General features: G+C 55.6%; 2 protein-coding genes across 2 annotated transcripts; both read left to right on the top strand.

The window, feature by feature from the left end:
- Nucleotides 1-7475: 7475 nt before the first annotated feature.
- On the top strand, nt 7476-10504 carry B0H18DRAFT_1130675 (uncharacterized protein; the record flags this gene model as incomplete). The annotated part of the gene is made up of 6 exons (XM_048035494.1): nt 7476-7751; nt 7804-7962; nt 8016-8269; nt 8505-9362; nt 9429-9576; nt 9629-10504. 6 exons carry the CDS (start codon nt 7476-7478, stop codon nt 10502-10504), a joined length of 2571 nt encoding a protein of 856 aa, XP_047884425.1.
- A 92-nt stretch (nt 10505-10596) lies between these two features.
- Nucleotides 10597-13086, top strand: B0H18DRAFT_1130674 (uncharacterized protein; the record flags this gene model as incomplete). The annotated part of the gene is made up of 3 exons (XM_048035493.1): nt 10597-10627; nt 10689-12571; nt 12631-13086. The coding sequence occupies 3 exons, from the start codon at nt 10597-10599 to the stop codon at nt 13084-13086; spliced, it is 2370 nt and encodes a 789-aa protein (XP_047884424.1).
- Nucleotides 13087-18119: the final 5033 nt, after the last annotated feature.

The following is an 18119-nucleotide window of genomic DNA, read 5'->3' as shown; positions in this document are numbered from 1 at the left end:
GAGAATACATTATGCGGCTACGTACGGGATGTCGAATGGCAGGGGAAGAAACGCAGTGGTCGGGTCTGCTTCTACAGAAGGCCCGGCGTACGTACGGGGGCGGAGCTCACGCCCCTTGGCACGACTGTTAATGATGAGGCAATGCTTGAGACATATTATGTGGACAGAGCGAGACAGTTACGTACGCTGCCTTTCGAGGCCCTCGAACTCTGTGTGATGGAATTGGAGCCTTAGATCCAGAGGATGCCGCCGGCGGGGCGAACGATGGCAGAACCCGTGCAATCTGAGGAGGCTCAGCAGGACCATTGCTCCTGTTAATCACATCAGTAGATATACAGCAAGCATATCAAGAAACTTACCTGGTCACCATGCCAAACCCATCGTTAGGGTACGTGTAACATCTTACTTCGGGACTCCATGGCTGCTGTTGCAACGCAGATGAACCGTGTAGGGGAGATGTTGCGGGCGGAGGCGACAACGACGACGAGACTGAAGGTATCGTCGGCGGGGAAAACGATGGCAGGACATGTGTCATGCGTGTCGGTTCGGTCGGTACAGTGGTCCTGTTGACCACATCAGCAGAGAAACTGCAAGAACATAAAGAAAGATGCGCTGTCAGCCAAGGAAACATAAGAATGTAATTCGGCGCCGGACCCTTCATTGTCTACATCCCCAAGATCCAGCGGTATGCCATCGATGCACAGACTGAGAGGGCCAATAGCCGACAAGCTGTCGAAGACTGGGTCAGGGAGTGATGTGCTGCAAAGCTGTCAGCCATCGAGGTAGTTGAGACCAGCGGTGGAATCTTACCTGTACAAGGGCGGGAAGATATCGTCCTCGAGTTCAAAGAGATCAAGATCAAGACCGAGAGACATGTTGCTGGATACTACAGAATAAAATCGAGTGTGGATATATGAACGAGGCAAGGGTAGAGGGAGTAGGAAGGTTTGGGGGAGGCGCAGGACAGGAGGGCGCAGAAAGGTGATGGTCGTGGGTAGAGTAGCGAGCCATGTTTGAGTTGGCGCGTGCAAATTAAATACCTCATTTCGCGCCCCGCTGAGTACGCTCTGATCCCACTCTCCCTTCCCGCCCGGCCCCGTCACTCCGCTCGCGCGAACCAGACCCAGCGAACCATTCGGAGCATTACCCTGCTCCGAACAGCCCTCTGCGACAGGCTCGCCCGTCAGAGCCCCTCGCTCTCGCCCCAGAGACGACATGCGCGACTGCCCGCATCGAGACCAAGGCATATCCGGATTTGGGAACTGCGCACAGACCCCCAGCACCGACGGCCTCTTGCCGCGACTTGCCGCGGCTTCCTCAGCCATCGGCCGCCAGCCTGCCCTCGATATTTGAGCTATCTCGCCACTCCGGACTCGACGACGACCAGTTTTGGGGTCTCTGCTGCCCGAGGTCGACGACAATCCCTCCCACGTTCCAGTGGCTTCGGTGAGAGGGTACCACTCGGCAGCAGCCGAGCAGTCGTTCCATCCTATGGCTCTTCCAGCAAGCCTCGTCCTCCCAAGAGGCGGTTAGGTCGTATACACAGTCTCTGAAGCCGAATATCAGTCCATAGTCACATCCGAACGAGCTTGGCGCACTAAAATTTCTGTCCCCACCTCGAGTGGCTCACTCTCTACCGCCACCTTCACGCACCCTGAATGCTCCTACGTTGTTTCCTTTGTCTTCCGCCGCTCCGGGACGAGCGGCGCATCGATAAAGTAAGCGACATGCCTGCTCATTGTGCGACTTATTCAACTTACACGTCGTGCAACTGACATAGGCGTGGCACTCACTTTCGAACCATCGACGGTCATCCTTTGCTTAATGGCATTGTCCTTCCCAGGCCCATCGACGACGATAGCCCTGGAACTACGAGACGGATTTGTGGCCTGAACGCCGTTACGAGCACAGCCTTGCATCGTTCATTACGCTACTTCATCACGACTCGATTCTTCCCACCTCCTCTTCTGCATCGTGGCCAACGCCCGCCCCCGTCGTCCTTATCCACCAAGTTACCTCGATGCTATACGACAAGCTCAGTCTCGCTGTCTATCTGGCCAAACCGGACGTCGCTCACCTATGGAAACGTCTGACAGACGAGCATCCGTGTGCATCCGTCCGCGATGGTTTCACATCTTTCCTGAGTACACCGTACTCGTTAGGCTATTTCCTCACACATAGACAGCGACGTGAGTTGGTTAGATCATTCTCACTTCCTTCAAACAATGGACTGACCTTTGTACAGGTTGGCGGGTAACCTAGATAACTGAACACTGCCTGGAAGAAACAAAGATCCACACAACAACACCACGTACCGCGAGCTGGCATCGTCGTGGACAACTACCACGCATCTGGTCGTGTTGCCTCATCCTGGCTCCAGTGATGTCTTGGTATCTCGACATACCTACGAACTTCAAGTTCTCCCTGCACCCTATGTACTAGCAGCAGTTCAGCCCCTCATGATTTGCATAAAGCCGTGAAGGCCGCCCCTGTTGAAGGTGAGCATCTTCAGAGAAGCAGATACCGTCGTCTCACGAGCTCGCGCAGAGTCGTAAACACATCAGAGACGCGTGCGTAACGACCGTGCCCAAACATCCAACAAACTGCAGATCACGACGATGCCAGGGAGCTTGACCATCCTCCGCAAGTGGTGCTGCTCAGTGGACAACCAGAACCGATTGACGGCTCGCACACTGTACGACTGGCAGATGTGGTCGAGACATCACGGCCCGAGATCCTAGTTCCCCACGTCCACAACGGGGTCTGTACTTTGGAGCAGAGACGATGACGCCCCCCGTCCTCCAACTTCGTGCATGATTCGCCCCGACACAGTGACCCAGCGCATGCAAGGGCGCTTTCCTTAGACACTGCGTACGGAGGCGAACACCACAGCAGTCTCTTTCTCTCGTTCATATGGAACGAACCCCGAACGCCCGCCGTTCGGCCTGGTTGCATTACGCCTGTCACGATATACTTCCCGTCGGTGATCGTATCACCGTTCAGCCGATGCATGAGTCGACTTTCCTTGTCAAGGCTTCCTCTGCGCGCGAGTTGACAAGGCAAATAAATACATCACCGACGGCGAATCTCAGGAGCGAACCTGTAGGCCTCATAATGGCCAGCGGAACCGTGGACCAGGGATCTATGGGCCAATCTTCGACCAAGGTCTTCGCGGCATCCGCGGTGTACCGAAGCTCCAACGCCGAAACGTTATCGCAAGCCCTCATACACGTCTCGGTCCTCATCCATGAACGCACGAGCCTCAAGTATGTCACCTATCGAAGAGGAGATCAGCCATACGATGTCGAGGGGGACGCACCAGTGGGACGCATACGTCCAAAAGGGTATGCGTGGCACGAGTAACCTAGAACGGGCGACAGATCTTGGGCGCGCATGCGCAACGCAGGCACGAAGATCGTAACGCTGTGCCCGTCTGCGGGGGCCATTCGTCCTATGCAGTGTCGACTAGGGATTCGGCGCTGCGGCGACCCTGCCAGTGCTTATGTCGAGTCCTATCCTCTCGGGATGTCGTTGGCAGAACAAGTGAGCTGGTTTACGAGACGTCGAGACGAGATTCCGTTACCTAACTGTGCCGCCAGGCGCAGGCTTGAGCAGCCATACGACGTCAAGAATCAGGACGCAACCGTTGGAGGCGTTAGGTCAAGCGACGTTTCCGTACACGTCGCCATTCCGGATTTAGCGCCGAATGAAGACTACACAGAATCTCCAGGTCGTCAACGATGCGCACCCGGATATCGTTTCCATTCACGCAGGCGAACAACGTGACGGCCCTGGAGGCCCCGCAAGTCGGGAAGTTGAAGTGTACCACCCCTTCGCTTTGCCTATTCATGCGACGACGAGAACGCGGCACAACGGCGAACGGTTCTACCCTCACCACGTCATGACGAAGCATCCTCTTCTCACAAATAGGATGCTTCGGACACGCAAACCCTGCACACACCAAATCTAGGCCGCTGAGACGTCGCCAAGCGACGTTCGGGCAACAAGAGCGAACCAATCCATAAGGATGCATCTGGAGGAGCTCCTTCCTTACCTTTAGGCGTAATTCGACTCGTCAACGCACCGGAAGGCCAGGAGGATAGCAAGATGAGAGTCACGGGCCAGCACCTCGGGGTCTAGATACCACAGTCGCACCGAAGTCAAGTGCGACTGCCGGGACGTCGTGCTGAGATGTATCAACATCTGGCCTGTACATGTCCCGATCTGCTTGTCAATTCTCAACCAAGGACCCACGACGTAGATTGCTAGAATGAATGCGATACGCAGTGTCCGAGCCAATTATGCACTAGACTATCTGCGCATGCGAAGAACGGGCAAGGTTAACTCGTCACCGCCACTCTTCATGAACCTCGAACAAGCCGACGAACCTAAAAGAGGCCCGCAAGTCGGGAGCCCGCGAAGCCAAGTGCGTCGACGAGGCCGTCTTCCCGCGCACAGAGCAAACTCTGGCATCGGGCACTACAACATCACTGCCAGTTTTCGCAGGACCTCACGGATCAATGCACCGATCCTATCTGTGGAAACTCATCAACGACTCGGGAATGAACTTGTCTGGCGCATGAAGACAGCTGGAGCCTGGACAGGTGCGAGTCATTGAGCTTGTGTACAACCTCGTTGGACTTACCTATCGACGCAGGCCCTACCTTATTATGTCGTGCGTTTCTTGAATACGCCACGCGGTCATCTTCGGACATCCGGCGAACCGAGCGCTATCGACCGTCGTGCGCACCGCGCCTTGTCTCACACCTCAGGGGACTATCCAGTCGCCAGAGCGTGAGGTGAGTGGGTCATGGGCAGCAGCATGGCTGAAACAGACTGACCTCTGCGTAAGGTAGCGCCAGGATCTCACCACGATAGATACGCGGTATACGGGATTGCGAGTCTCGCCTCGAAGGATTGAACTATCGTGGAATGTCCACAACGCAAGATCTCTACATGAAAACGGCCATGTGAGTGGTACTGAAGTTTCTGAGGGCGGCCTGTTACATACTCGCTGCCAGGTGATGCTCCGCGACCTCCGCGGGAACTCACTCAACTCGGGATAGTGTCCTGGCGTCAAGGTCCGTTTTCGCGAGCTCACGCTCATAGCAGCATATGAGTCATCACAGAGCTGGCAGGCAAGGTCGACCGGAGGGATGCGGTACGAGGAGGGGGAGGAGGAGGGGGTATCTTTGCAGCAGGGGAGGGGGTTGATATCGTCGCGACGCAAACAACAAGATGTATCAGGCGCGCGGAGGCAGACAAAAAGCTCCAGTCCACGACGAGGTCCACGGAGAAAGTCAGGAGAAAGTCTTGTGGATGCCCCTGTCCTCGGCCCTCGCTTGCCTCTCTGGTGTCGTGGCGACTCGTTTGGGGGCGTTGATTGCCGCGTGGAGACCAGTGCGGCCGCAGCGTGGCGGCGAGGATCTGAATCTAGGCAATCGACGCGGGGAACGAAGTTCCTATTGGTGCGTTATTTACGGTTACACGGCGCGATTTTAGGCACTTGATGACGACGACAGCACGTTCAGGAACATCACGCTCGAGCAGCGCATCTGAGAGCGTCCATGTTGTCTGCGAAATACGTGTATAATTCTGTGCTTCTTAGTTGAGAACGTGTAAATCGACAACTCTCTACGTACGGCGGACAGTGGCCACTGACGATGAGGACTGCCCAATATGGTGAGCCACACCGGTGCCACCCGCCGCCACGTTCGCACGCGCCTATCAGAGCTCTATCTTCCCCACGATCGAAGCCGAGCTCGGCGCGCCTTCCCTTTACCGTTACGTTGGACGCAGAAGATCTAGACGTGATGAAATCCGGGCTCGCCTCAGCGACTTTCGTCGAGCGCAACGAGGGTCGATTCTCATTATATCGCATGGTGCGAACATGTGCAGTCTTGCGTCACGTCCTCTGTCGTAAAACGCTAACAACAGCAGGTGGAGGAGCTACAGTATCTCCAGTCAAGCGAGTGCAGGCTCCGCGTATCAATCAGAAATACTTGGATAAAACATCCCGCATACGGTCGGCTGGAAGAGCTGTGTCGGGAGTCAGGGCCGCGTAAATCTCTGGACATAAGGACGAACTTACGAGGACGATCGCTGGAAGGGATCGACCTGCAACGGCACGACTTGTGGATATCTTGTCGACTTCGAGCGCCAGACTTAGTATCAGGGCGACATGCGGACATCGTTGACGGAAGGAGTACCGTGCACGATCGCCTTGATCAGAAACTGTATGGTTGTGTAGGGAGTCGGAGGCCACGGGTATTAGGTGAATGCCGGTGGGCGCGATTCAGCTACAGCCTGGTCAGAGGAACGTGAGCATGTGCCACTGCGGGAACGGAAGCACGACGTACCGCTTGCTCTTTGAGTGTCGCTGTCTGAACGCGGCGGTCGAGCAACATTCCGGCGCATCTGGCCAGGCGGAACGGTATCGATTTGGTCTGCAGAGGCAAGTTGAGCGCTCAGCATGCAGAGGGGAACAGAGCCGGCGGATTCTTGTCTATTCATGTTCGTCAGCGTACCCTCAGATGCGCAAGAGCACATCTCTTCGAGACGGACAACGCGTGGGGGAAGTGACAGCTATTCAGTGCGCCGGGCCTGAAGTGTTCCGCGAATTGTTCTCCTTGGTCTTCCTCTACTGGCAGGAGTTGGACCGGTTTTCCGACCAGGACTGGCTGCGAAAGGTGATTGGTGAGTGAGTTCTGGAGTGACGGAGGATGAGAAACTGATAAGCATACCTCGCCGGCGCGTATGAGCGCTGCGACAGGAAGACCGTTCCGGTTGGGTCCCGATGGACCCAGCCCGTTCGATGCTTTCCATCGTCACGATTCACGGAGGTGTTGGACGCGGTACTTCCGCATGCTTTGCACGTCGAGAGCCCCCAGCTTGCAGTCCTTCTGATCAGACACGGTGGTGACGTGGTCGGGGCCCGGTAGAACAAGCGCGAAGACTGTCTGACAGCATGGCGAGTAAGTATCGCCCATCAGAATTAGATGCTCCTGTGACCAAGGGGTACCAGATCGGAAGATCTCGTACACAGGGCCATCGGGGGAGGGGTGGGTGGTCGGGCCTTGGATGGGGTATTCCGAAATTTTATACCAAAAGTGCGAAAAAACCGTCCACCCTCCCCAAGTCGCTCCAAAATGCGACATTGAGCCAACATTGAGCGGCGATGATCACTAATTTGGTCGACTGTGGGGCAATTTTGGGAGCCCGACAGACAGCCACAGACGCGTAGGCGCCCTGCGCCACGCTCTCAGCCACGTCTGTGGCCGCGCACGCCCAGTGGTGCCCTCTTTGTACTAGCTCGCTGCGTAAACCAATGGCTCCTCTGTGGCTACGACAGTCCACGCCTTGGCCACCCAGTGGCCACGGCTAATAGGTAGATGGCGAAGTTGAACAACAGAATATTTGCTACTCATGTACACCACGTCGTATTCTCCCTACTCTACTATCCACTGTTGCCCATGATGCCAGTGGACTCCATAGTCCTAGACTCGCGCGTTCGCGCCGTCCGCAACATTCAGTTCACTGCGCAGGACCTCAAAGTTCTGTTACCTCATACCCAGCACAAGGTCGGCGGTACAGTCCTCAACGCGTTCGGTGCCTACCTTCAAGACTTCCGAGTCGCAGCAACAGAGGAGAGCAACTACTGCATCCTCTCTTCTTGGGTCCCTGCTCTTGTCGGCGGGACAGTGAGTGAGGGTCCGTCTTCCGGATCGTTTGATACCCACATGTCCGCTGCTGTGAGTCCTGTCGAATCCGTGCATTAATCATTCACTGAATCAACCACTGTAGGGAGGTAAGGATGTAATACGAGCCAAACATCGTTGGGCTCTTCCTATGTGTGGCGGATCGCCTGCGCACTGGGTTCTCGGCTACGTAGACTTCAGCATAAGGGAAGCAGGCATCTACGATAGCCTACCGCAGGTCCAATCGAATCTATGGGCAAAGCCGGTGCGTCTCAGAGCCTTCTAAACTGCTACATGCTCTTATAGTCAGTAATAAAGCTCCTGCATGATGTCCTCAACAAGATCATCAAGTATATCAATCGCGACGCCTTCCTCTCTATTGACGAGACATGGACCTTCGCTGTGAAGTCACCCCCAGAATCCAGTCGTCAATCAGATGCATGGTCTTGCGGCATCTTCACCCTTCTGGCATTGCAGCATTTTGCATCAGTGGATGACTCGTATACTACCAAAGATGACATATCAATCGAAGTAACAAAGACTCACATTCTCGGCTGTCTCATGACACTACCGTAAGTTCTACGACGTTGACTTCTCGTGGCGCATACTGACTGATTCAATTCAGCATCCACGAGCAGCCGAGACGTAGCGCATCTACCTCTATCGATGATTGCTCACAAGCCACTGGAGCCCGCCGTGCACGCTACTAGTAGCAGGGCCATCATCCTCTGGGTGTCCGAGTCAAAGCTCAGGCTCACACGGCGAGTCGAGCGACGAGTGGCACACACATTCTGAGTCTTCGGGAAGTCTACTAGAGCCTGTTGTCGATGTTGAGCCCCTGGACCATCTCGGCGACGCGCCTCTGGACTGTCTCGGTGACGCACCTCTGGACCATCTCGGTGATGCACCTCCGGACCGGCGTCTCGGCGATGCACCTCTGGACCATCTCGGTGACGCACCTCTGGGCCTGTACGACAACAACTCTAGCCACATGCCAAAGGGTGACCAAAATCCGAGCACCATGACGTCTCAGGCGCTTCCAGAGGAATCCGAGTCGAATCATCTCGAGGCCCCGACACTGACTGAGCCTCCTGGCATCCATCTTGCTGGCGAGGAGCATGCTGACACCGATGGGGTCTTCTGGCTCACGGAGACGGGTCTTGATAACCGCACAAAGTGGGTACGGATGAAGCGATGCACACTGTGTGGCATGGCCATTAACCTTGGCAGTGGGGTGAGCCTACATGCGTATAATACCCATTTCGACAAAGCTCCATGCCGAGACGCAGTCGCCAAGCAGCGCAAGGAGTCGGGCCTGAAAAAGCAGCGGAAGCTAATGGACATGTTCTGTGGACCCTCAAGGGCGACGTCGACATCCTCTCCGTCACCGCTGGCAACATCGCCTCCGCTTGCTGCACCGAGCACGGACCCTGCTACTATGGCTTCCCGCTCAGAGCCGGGCACTGGGTCTCCAGACTCGGAGCCAGCAGACATGCCTGTACAAGAGAGTCACGCAGAGATCACGGCGATGTTCCGTGCTGCGACCATCTGTCCGGGTATTCTCCTGGAATTCCCCATGCCTTTCGAGCGAACTTATCCCTTCCACCTCCATGCATTCGACAACTTACCATACACTCTGTCGCACTGGGATAGACTCGGAGGGCTGTATGTTCGCAGCAAATCTTGCCATCGTGTACCGCGGCGCGGTCAGCCTTGCTCGGAGTGTGCCAGTCTAAACTCGAACCGTACTCTGGAGCGAATGCGCGCACGCGCCACTGAGCCTGTACCAACGTCGCTCAATTGGCGATATTACAACTTCAACCAATTTACCGAGGCGATGGACCGTAAGAACGATGAGAAGAATACACTCAAGCTGCAGGTGAGTGACTTGTGGTATGTTTCGACGTCCGAGCCTCTCATCATTACTCCAGAATCTGAATCTTGCGAAGCAATACGAGAGGGCAACTACTCGACTGTCCGATCACGAACGTTTCAAGGGGATTCTCGCACAAGGCGATGTTGAAGGTGCTGATCGCCTAGTACGTGTTGCTATGCAGAACCATAGGAGCATCTCCGAGATTGTGGCACGAATGTCGCGGGCTGCCTGTGGTCTCTATCAGGCCAAGAGTTTTCAGGACAAGAACTACGATGTCATGGCACTAGCGGGGGCTTTGGGTGGCCCAAAACTGCAATATGCGATGGCAGAGGCTCTAGGGTTACCAGCCATCTCGACAACCAGCTCCCGCTCACGGCTACCTTCGCTGGAGGCATCCATCGGGTTCCCGCGGCTATCTGAATATGCACACAACCTACTCGTCCTACACAACGCAGGGTTACTCCATGGGACCTCGTCGGGCTCCGGCCAAACCCGACGCCGTGGATGGCAGGCAATGATTGACGAAATTGCTCTTGAAGAACGACCTCGCTATGACAGCCGACGAGACGCAATCCTCGGTATTGCTCGCGAAACATCACACGAAGTTGACATTACAACTGTCACACTCGAAACTCTCCACGGTGCTGCAGACGCTCTGAATGACGGGTCTCTGGCTCTGGCGAAGGAGGCGACCTTTGTAGGTCTCGCGGCATATGGTCGCGACGATTACACTGTACTCCCTGTTATGATATCTGGGACCAACAAGACGGAGCGCGACCATTCTCAAGCGCGTTGGATCCAGCTCGCAATAGATGCATGGGATGCTCCAATACCCGACTTGAACACCACCTACGAGGAGCAGTACGGGGAGCTCTGGGCTCTTGGATCCGACGGAGATGCTACAAGACGAAGGGCTCTGCACTACTACTGATGTCAGAGACCTTGTCACCTAATGACCGGCTGTACGACCGTCTTGGAATGCTCCCGCGGATGAACCTGCAGTGCGGTCAGAAGGCCCGTACAATGACGATCGACTTTAAGCATAAATTCAAGAGTTCGTTGCCTGCTTCGCCTTCTATAATACTTTGTATGAATGCTCATTACCATCACTGCAGATTTCGCAAGCCTGTTGCGTGGCAATAGTGGCCCGCTGGTCGCTGATCACCATGTTACACCTACCGATCTGAAGCGCAAGTTCGCGGCATTACTCGATTACAGTGAGAAGAAGATCACAACACTCTTCAACCACAAGGACCATCAGAACGTCCCAATCGCTGTCCAACTCCTCCTGTCACTCAAGAAGCTCGCTTTGGTCGAAGGCTTCACCAATGCTGTCGAGAATCGCCCACTTGCATTGCTCGGACACTTTGTAGGCTACCTTGTCGAGCCTTTCATCACACCAACTCTTTCACTCTCGGAACAGCTGACGATGCTCTCTGCTGCTGCACATCTGTGCTGTCTACTCTATCGTCGAAATCGGACGTCATTCTGTCCTGGGCAGTGGTACTACGACATGCAGACATTCATCAAGAATATCTTCTGGACCACTGCGAAGATGAAGCTGCTCTGCCCGGATGGCGAACTCTTCATAGGACAGGACGGCACTGATCGCCTCGAGGGGAACTTTGGCACGTACCGTGACATGTACAGCGCCCATAACGTCGACATTCTCGAGCTATCACAGCGAGCTGCGACTGCTGCAAACGTATGTCGCATCCTTGCTAAGCATCCTACATGGGATCGCGGCCACCGGCGCCTCCGGCTCGAGGGTGCGGAGGGCGTAGATCATACAAACCCGAAGTCTTGGATGGGCGATGTACGAGTGGCGTCGGTGAGCCTGTTGACAGTATGGCAAGCTGGTGCCCGCAACGTCACCAAGCTCCTTCGATCCTTGCATATTGAACTTGAGCAGCTGCCTGACGATATTGACCTGCTCCGACCATTTGGGAAGGATGCTGGCTATGTCGGGTTGAACGAGGACTTTGATTGGGACTCTCTGCATGGTGTCGAGCAGGCCGCGTCGCAACCAAGACGAACAACACTGCCCTCTGCTGACGAAGAGAATTGTCAAGTCGAGTTAGTGGACCTCTTACCAGAGGTTGGGGATCGCGACTTGGATGCGTCCCGCAAGGACAGCTCGCACTGGCTTGCAGTCGATGGCCAAGACGTGCACAAAGCGGCAGCAATTCGCTACTTCCTTATGACAGATGACGGCCGAAAATCCACAGACCGGCTTGCTCGTGTGCAAGGCGTGAAGAAAGTGCGCACGTTCTCGCGCAATCCGCCGCCTCCAAAGGATGACGACGACTCTATTATCGGCGACCGATTCCTCATTGGCCAGTTCTGTGCTACATTCATACGGGTTCAAAATACAGCTGCACTCGCCATTATCCGTGTTACTACCATCCGCAAGACATCCGGGGCTTCTGTCGACTCGATCCCACTCGCTGATTTCGCCAGCTCATCAGGCATCACATTTGTCGGCCAAGTATTACAGCTTACCCAAGACTCATCGACCTCAACATGGTCCTGGACAGGCAGCTACGAGTCATTCAATGCTACTGATGGCGGTGAGACGGCCGCGATCACTGCATCGAAGAAGTCTGCCCTTCTAGAGCTACCTGCACATCTCACCGAGTGCGTGAAGCCCACGCTGGAGCAGCAAACATCCGGCAGCGATGTATACGCGTGGAAATTCACATCTATAACCCTGTCAGCCCTATCCGAGTTCATGTGGGACCGTGTCAAGTCATACCAGCACCTCATACCATCTCGAGCGCCGACGCCGACGTTCCCCATGCGATCGTCCGGGAGCCCTGATTTCGCCTTCACCAGTCAAGAGGGCTCGATGGCACTAGCGGCGGGACCTCAGGAAGGGTTTGCGACGTGCTTCCTGTGCGGAGAAACAGTTGCAATCAAGAAGATGCGCGATCATGTCGGTGCTCACCTTCTCGCCAAGTTGTTGTGCCTTCGTGACTCTCGCAAGTTAGTGTCTCCTGTGAGTATCACCCATAGCTTCTCGTGACAATGACTGTACTCACTTGCTCTGGTGTCTAGATTGGAGACATGCCGTGCGGGTACTGCGGCCGATCCGGGACATGCACAACGAAGCTGAAGAAGACAAAACACGCTTTCAAGGCCGAGTCAAACTGTATCTTCTGGAACTCTTTCAATATCGCATCAGCGGAGACACCCACGCAAACGGGCCCCAGTACCAACCGACCTGTGGTATGCAAACCGTGCGAGGAACGTCGTCCGCCACAGAAAGGCCCGAATATCGATGACGACATTGTGTTTTGGTCCTACAACATGCCGAAACACGTCAAGACGCATCACGCGAACATTCAGCTGAGCGAGGAATTCGAGCGTTCATTCGCATTTGGGTCGCGCAACGAGCGCATCTATCTGAAGCTGGAGAAAGGAAAGCCTGACGAGACGGATAAGGGTATGAAAAAGCGACGTGCACAGAACTCAGGCGAGGGCTCCTCTGCGAAGAAGGCGCGACATTCATGAATCGTAGATGTAGGGCCGACACAGCAGCATAATACCTAGCACATTTTTCGGTCATTAATCGGTACTTTTTTCTCAAACTTAGGGGGGTGGGTGGGTCGTCCAAGCCCATGAGCGGCCTCACGGAAGAAAATTCGGGGGGTGGGGTGGGTGGTCGGACAGATTGGGCGAAATTCGGAAAAATAGGGCATTGTGTACGAAATTTTATTTTCTGGTACCCCTTGCCTGTGACCAACATACGCGGGTACCCGACGACTGAGGACCGGTCACCGAGGTTGTGCTGCGAAGTGAAGGGCCGGTCTTTCAACGTGACGACTGGGATGCCCGTCGTACGTTTGTTAACGCTGTACGCATGCGATATGAATTCGTAGTGGCCAGTGGCACAGAGCTACAGCGAAACGAAGCAGCCTGTTCTGAGTCTGAGACTTGACAGCAGTGAGTGTTCTGTTCGAGTCTGGTTCGAGTCGTGGACGTGGAAGTGGAACCGGCCCGAGACGGGCCCGAGGCACCGACCAAACGGTACGACCTTTAATTGTCAAGCCCGACAAGCGCCCTTGCCATATTGGGCGACAGAAGACACGCGAAGTTCAACGCCATCTGATGGCGGGTCGCGTGGTTCTATCGCCAGGAAAGGAAGTGCCCGCGTTGTGGCCACCGTTGTGTGGCGACAGGAACCTACACGAACTGAGTAGAATATGTAAGAGCACGTGTATATCACTCGCTCATCATGCCATTTTATTTCTATTACTTGTGTGTGCGGATGCTATGAAGAGGCCAGTGAGTACGTTGTGTCGCAAAACCACAGCACACGCAAACAAGGCGAGGCTCGATGGCCGAGATTCGATCTTGGCTGCCTATTCGCATCGTCTCCACGTGGCAAGCGCTCCCATCCAATGAGGTCGTGCCGGCCCTAAAGGAGGCAACGGACGATAGGGGTGCAGGCTTTGTGCGTGGATCTTGGTGGTCTTGTCTGGGTTGGCCTCCGCGTCTGAGGACTTTTGTTGTCTGTGTCGTGACGATAAATAAATGCCCCCAAAAGGCCCCTTCCCTATCTCTCCCATGCGAATGTCTCCCCCTGCCCATGCTCTTGCTTGTATATTGCCCCAGCTCCCCCAGTCGTTACCGACCGCCGGTGCTGCGGTTGTATTGAGCGAGGAGTGCGCGACGCCATTCAGGCCGCCTTGAGGTAACGCGGGCCCGGTAGTCCAAGCCCACTTTCAACCTGGCCGGTGTCAGCGAGTCGAACGTCAGTCGGTCTCCCATCGCAGTCGTATGCCACTCACACGTCTGTTGTCTGTTACAGGCCGCGCAGACGAAGGACGACTTCATTATTCCATGCCCCGCGTACGCTGAGCCTATCGCTGCACCTTGCTGACTAGTTGCTCCCAGGCGTCGAGCAACTTCGGTGCGATCGTGCGCCACAGCTAGGGAGCGCCCGCCAGTACCACACCGGCTGCCCGCAGGGACCACTACCCTATGCTCGCCATCCGTCAGAGAGGGTCCATGACACGGAAAGGTCTGCGTCAACCCGCAGTAAGCTATCATTCGCTTCCACACCTGAATGGCGACCCGTACCGGAACCTTGGTTGGCCTGGCGCCTACAACCAGTGCGTGGTGATCATCGACGCGGTGTGGCTAATCAAGCCTGCGTATGGTGCCAGAGTTAGGTCACTGGATGTCGATCCGCAACCCGCGAACTCGTTCTGCGCATGACGCTCCGAGAGGATAGCATTCGGAATAAGCGCTGGTAGGTCCGTCGCAGTGCTGGGTCCGGAGTGCACTCTGGAACAGGCGATCGACCCTTGCAAGCAGACCTGGCGATACGTTCTTGGTTTCCGTATATGCACCCCAAGTCGCGTCGCCTCCTTTCAAGCCACTGCCACCCCATAGTCTTCTGGACGTATGCGTCGTCCACCTCCACGAACGGGAAGCCCGCCCCAGGGTACGACGTTCACGGAGATCGCCGCGGAAACAGCCATATGCACTTCGATCAATCGCGTGTGGCTGTTTCTTGCGCACCCAGCAAACACGCGAAGAGAGCACTACGCATCAGCTGGTGCTCCATCACAATCGCGGAGCAGGGACGGGCCTCGTTCTCAGTACCATGATGCTCGCACGTTTCATGAGCGCACTTGCGGATCTGGTCCACGCGGCGAGGGATGCCCAGGTGGTCGTCGCGCCCGATATGCTGGCACGCTTGCGGCTAGGCCTGTCTCTGCATTGAAGGTGAGGCCCTCGACATCGAGCGGCTGATTCCTCCAATGGGTGGTATACTTGAGGCTCGTTCGTCGATTCGTAAGGTTCATGAGAGATTTGAGGGCTTGCGACAACATTTCGGTGTTGGAGCTTGAGTACGCTCCTGATACCGCAAAGACCTTTGTCGAAGATTACCCGCATAGATTTTTGGCCAACGGTCCCGCTGTTCATTCCGCGGCCTGATGGCCCGTTCAGAGGTTCGCCACCGTCTATGCGTTTCTCTTCCTTGTTCGATCTGGACACCGCAGAAAGGGGTTCGTCAATTGATCGTCCACAGGGCACTCGGTGAACCAGCGCTCCATTCCGAGGTCAGTAGGTTCGTTCCGTAAGTACGTCGTTGGCCAGACGTTTCTTTGCATTGTCGTCTCATGCTGACCCTCGTGCCTAGAGAAGACCGTGTCGAGGAAAGTCGACACATCCGTAGGTTGACGACAGAAGTACCCACGAGGAGGCATGCCGTGACATGCGTACCACGGCCAGGATAACTTTCTGAGCCACGAGCCTTCGGAGGTTCGTTGGATATGAATGAGACTGCTGGGTCACTACGCGGTGTTCGAGAACAGCGATCCTGCATGCGCCGTGGTACATTGGGTGGGCGAGCGTCGTCTGGAATTGGGTAGAGGCGGAGCGATCTTGTCCTTGCACTGAAGTACAGATCCAATTGTGTCCACGGGGAGTCAGAATCAAGGACCGTGACGTCTTGACCACTTTCGTCAGGTAAACGGGACAAGGTATACGGGCGACGATAGAACCCCGCATGTCTACTGAACAGTATGACTTGCGGAGGATGGACGAGCGTCGCGATCTGCAGTTTGTTGAAAATCGGGCGTTCCGTACGTTGACCATTCACGGAGCCTGTGCAGGTTCGTGAGCAGATGGTAAATGCATCCTCTTTGAAGGGGTATGATGCTTACATTCAGGTTCTCGTCACGCGTCGCGAGCCCCTCATCACTGGTACGTGCAGCCGTGAAGGCCGTTCAATGCGAAGATCATAGGCTGTCGAGATACCTGACGTTCACGGTCTCTTTCGCCAGACAGGGCAAAGCATCCGCCAGCACGCATCGACCCGCAGTAGCGATCCACGATGCAGATGTGCGGTGGGTGGAGTTGTACTGTGAATCCTTGGCTGCGTCTTGTTGCCCGCCAACCTGTGTGAAGGTAAGTAAGAGTAAGTCTCTGATCCGACATGGGTGAACTGAGAATCCATCGAACTCACGTCGCAGTCCGTAGAGAGTAGGTTTGAAGAAGTGGCCCTGTAGGTCTAGCGTATTCAGAAGGTGAAAAGGCATTGGGGACGAGTACGTACCGATGTTCGTCCGTCAGACGCGTCCCCCATAGGTGAGCGACGTTAGCGTCGGCCATATATAGATAACGAGATCTTGTCGTCGTGTAACATCGAAGGAACTTGGCGCAGCAGGACGACGGAGGCAAGCATCGGAAGGCAAGTAGGAGGAGCCTTAGCCCTTTCACGACGGGTCAATGTGTCGACGATTCCAGACAGCCTGATCACGGTGCGGATTCGTTGGAGACGTCCCCTGGACATCCGAGTAAGCGCAAGGAAGACCGGATCATAAACGATGGTCCACGACGTGCTCGTAACGGTGTTCAGGCCACAGATCCGTCTCGTAGTTCAGGGCTATCGTCGTCGATGGGCTGGGAAGGACATGCCATTAAGCAAAGGATGACCGTCGATGGTTCGAAAGTGGTGCACGCTATGTCGTTGCACGACGTGTAAGTTGAATAAGTCGCACAATGAGCAGGCATGTCGCTTACTTTATCGATGCGCCGCTCGTCCGGAGCGGCGGAACACAAGGAAACAACGTAGGAGCATTCAGGGTGCGTGAAGGTGGCGGTAGAGAGTGAGCCACTCGAGGTGGGGACAGAAATTTTAGTGCGCCAAGCTCGTTCGGATGTGACTATGGACTGATATTCGGCTTCAGAGACTGTGTATACGACCTAACCGCCTCTTGGGAGGACGAGGCTTGCTGGAAGAGCCATAGGATGGAACGACTGCTCGGCTGCTGCCGAGTGGACCCTCTCAACTGGTGCGAGTCCATCATACTTGCCAGGTCCTCTCTGCAGTCCTGAGCTCATCAGCGGCATGCGTCACCAAACTATCCAACTTGGTTTCCTCTCTCCACAGGTTCTTCCGCCTCTCGGTCAGGTCCGCATGCTGTTCCTTGAGACCTGCAAGCTGCTCCGCGATGTCCCTGGACTTCTGCCTCTCTGTCTCAACCCTGTCGCTGTCGGTTTCGTTCCTCGTCTCAATCTCCTGGAGAGTGTTCCGTGTATCCTGCAGGGTCGTCCGCAAACTCTCCAAGGCCCCAGCCTGCGACGTGCGGTAAGCCCCAATCGACGCGATCTCTCCCCTCAAGAACTCGTCGCGCTCCGCCCTGGTTCTGAAGCGATTTAAGCGTCCGCGCTTGGCGAAGAGCGCGTCGAGCCGCGCACGCGCTTCATCCAGCCTGCGTTTCTCATCCGTCTCGAGTGTGCGCTGTGCTTCCCATTCGGGGAGAACAGTGGAGAGCGATCGTTCTTGTTGGACGATCTCGGCTTTGACGTTGTCGAGCTCTGCCTGGAGCTCTTCGCGCTTGCCTCCGGCGCGCTGAGCCGCGAGGCGGAGGTCACCGATGGTGCATTCCAGCTCAGTGCGCGCGCGCACGAGGTCGGTGAGCTCGGATTGTGCGCCAGTACGGGTCAGCGTAAGTGTCGTCAAGGTCGTCCTGATCTGCGATATACGCTGTTCCAAGCTCTAGCCATGTAGTATGTGAGCCCCATGG

This window comes from Fomitopsis serialis, assembly GCF_022376445.1.
Source record: "Fomitopsis serialis strain Sig1Antser10 chromosome Unknown B0H18scaffold_535, whole genome shotgun sequence".
Classification (NCBI taxonomy): Eukaryota; Fungi; Basidiomycota; class Agaricomycetes; order Polyporales; family Fomitopsidaceae; genus Fomitopsis; species Fomitopsis serialis.
Note: the sequence above shows the minus strand (reverse complement) of the source record. Positions and strands in the feature narration are given on the sequence as shown.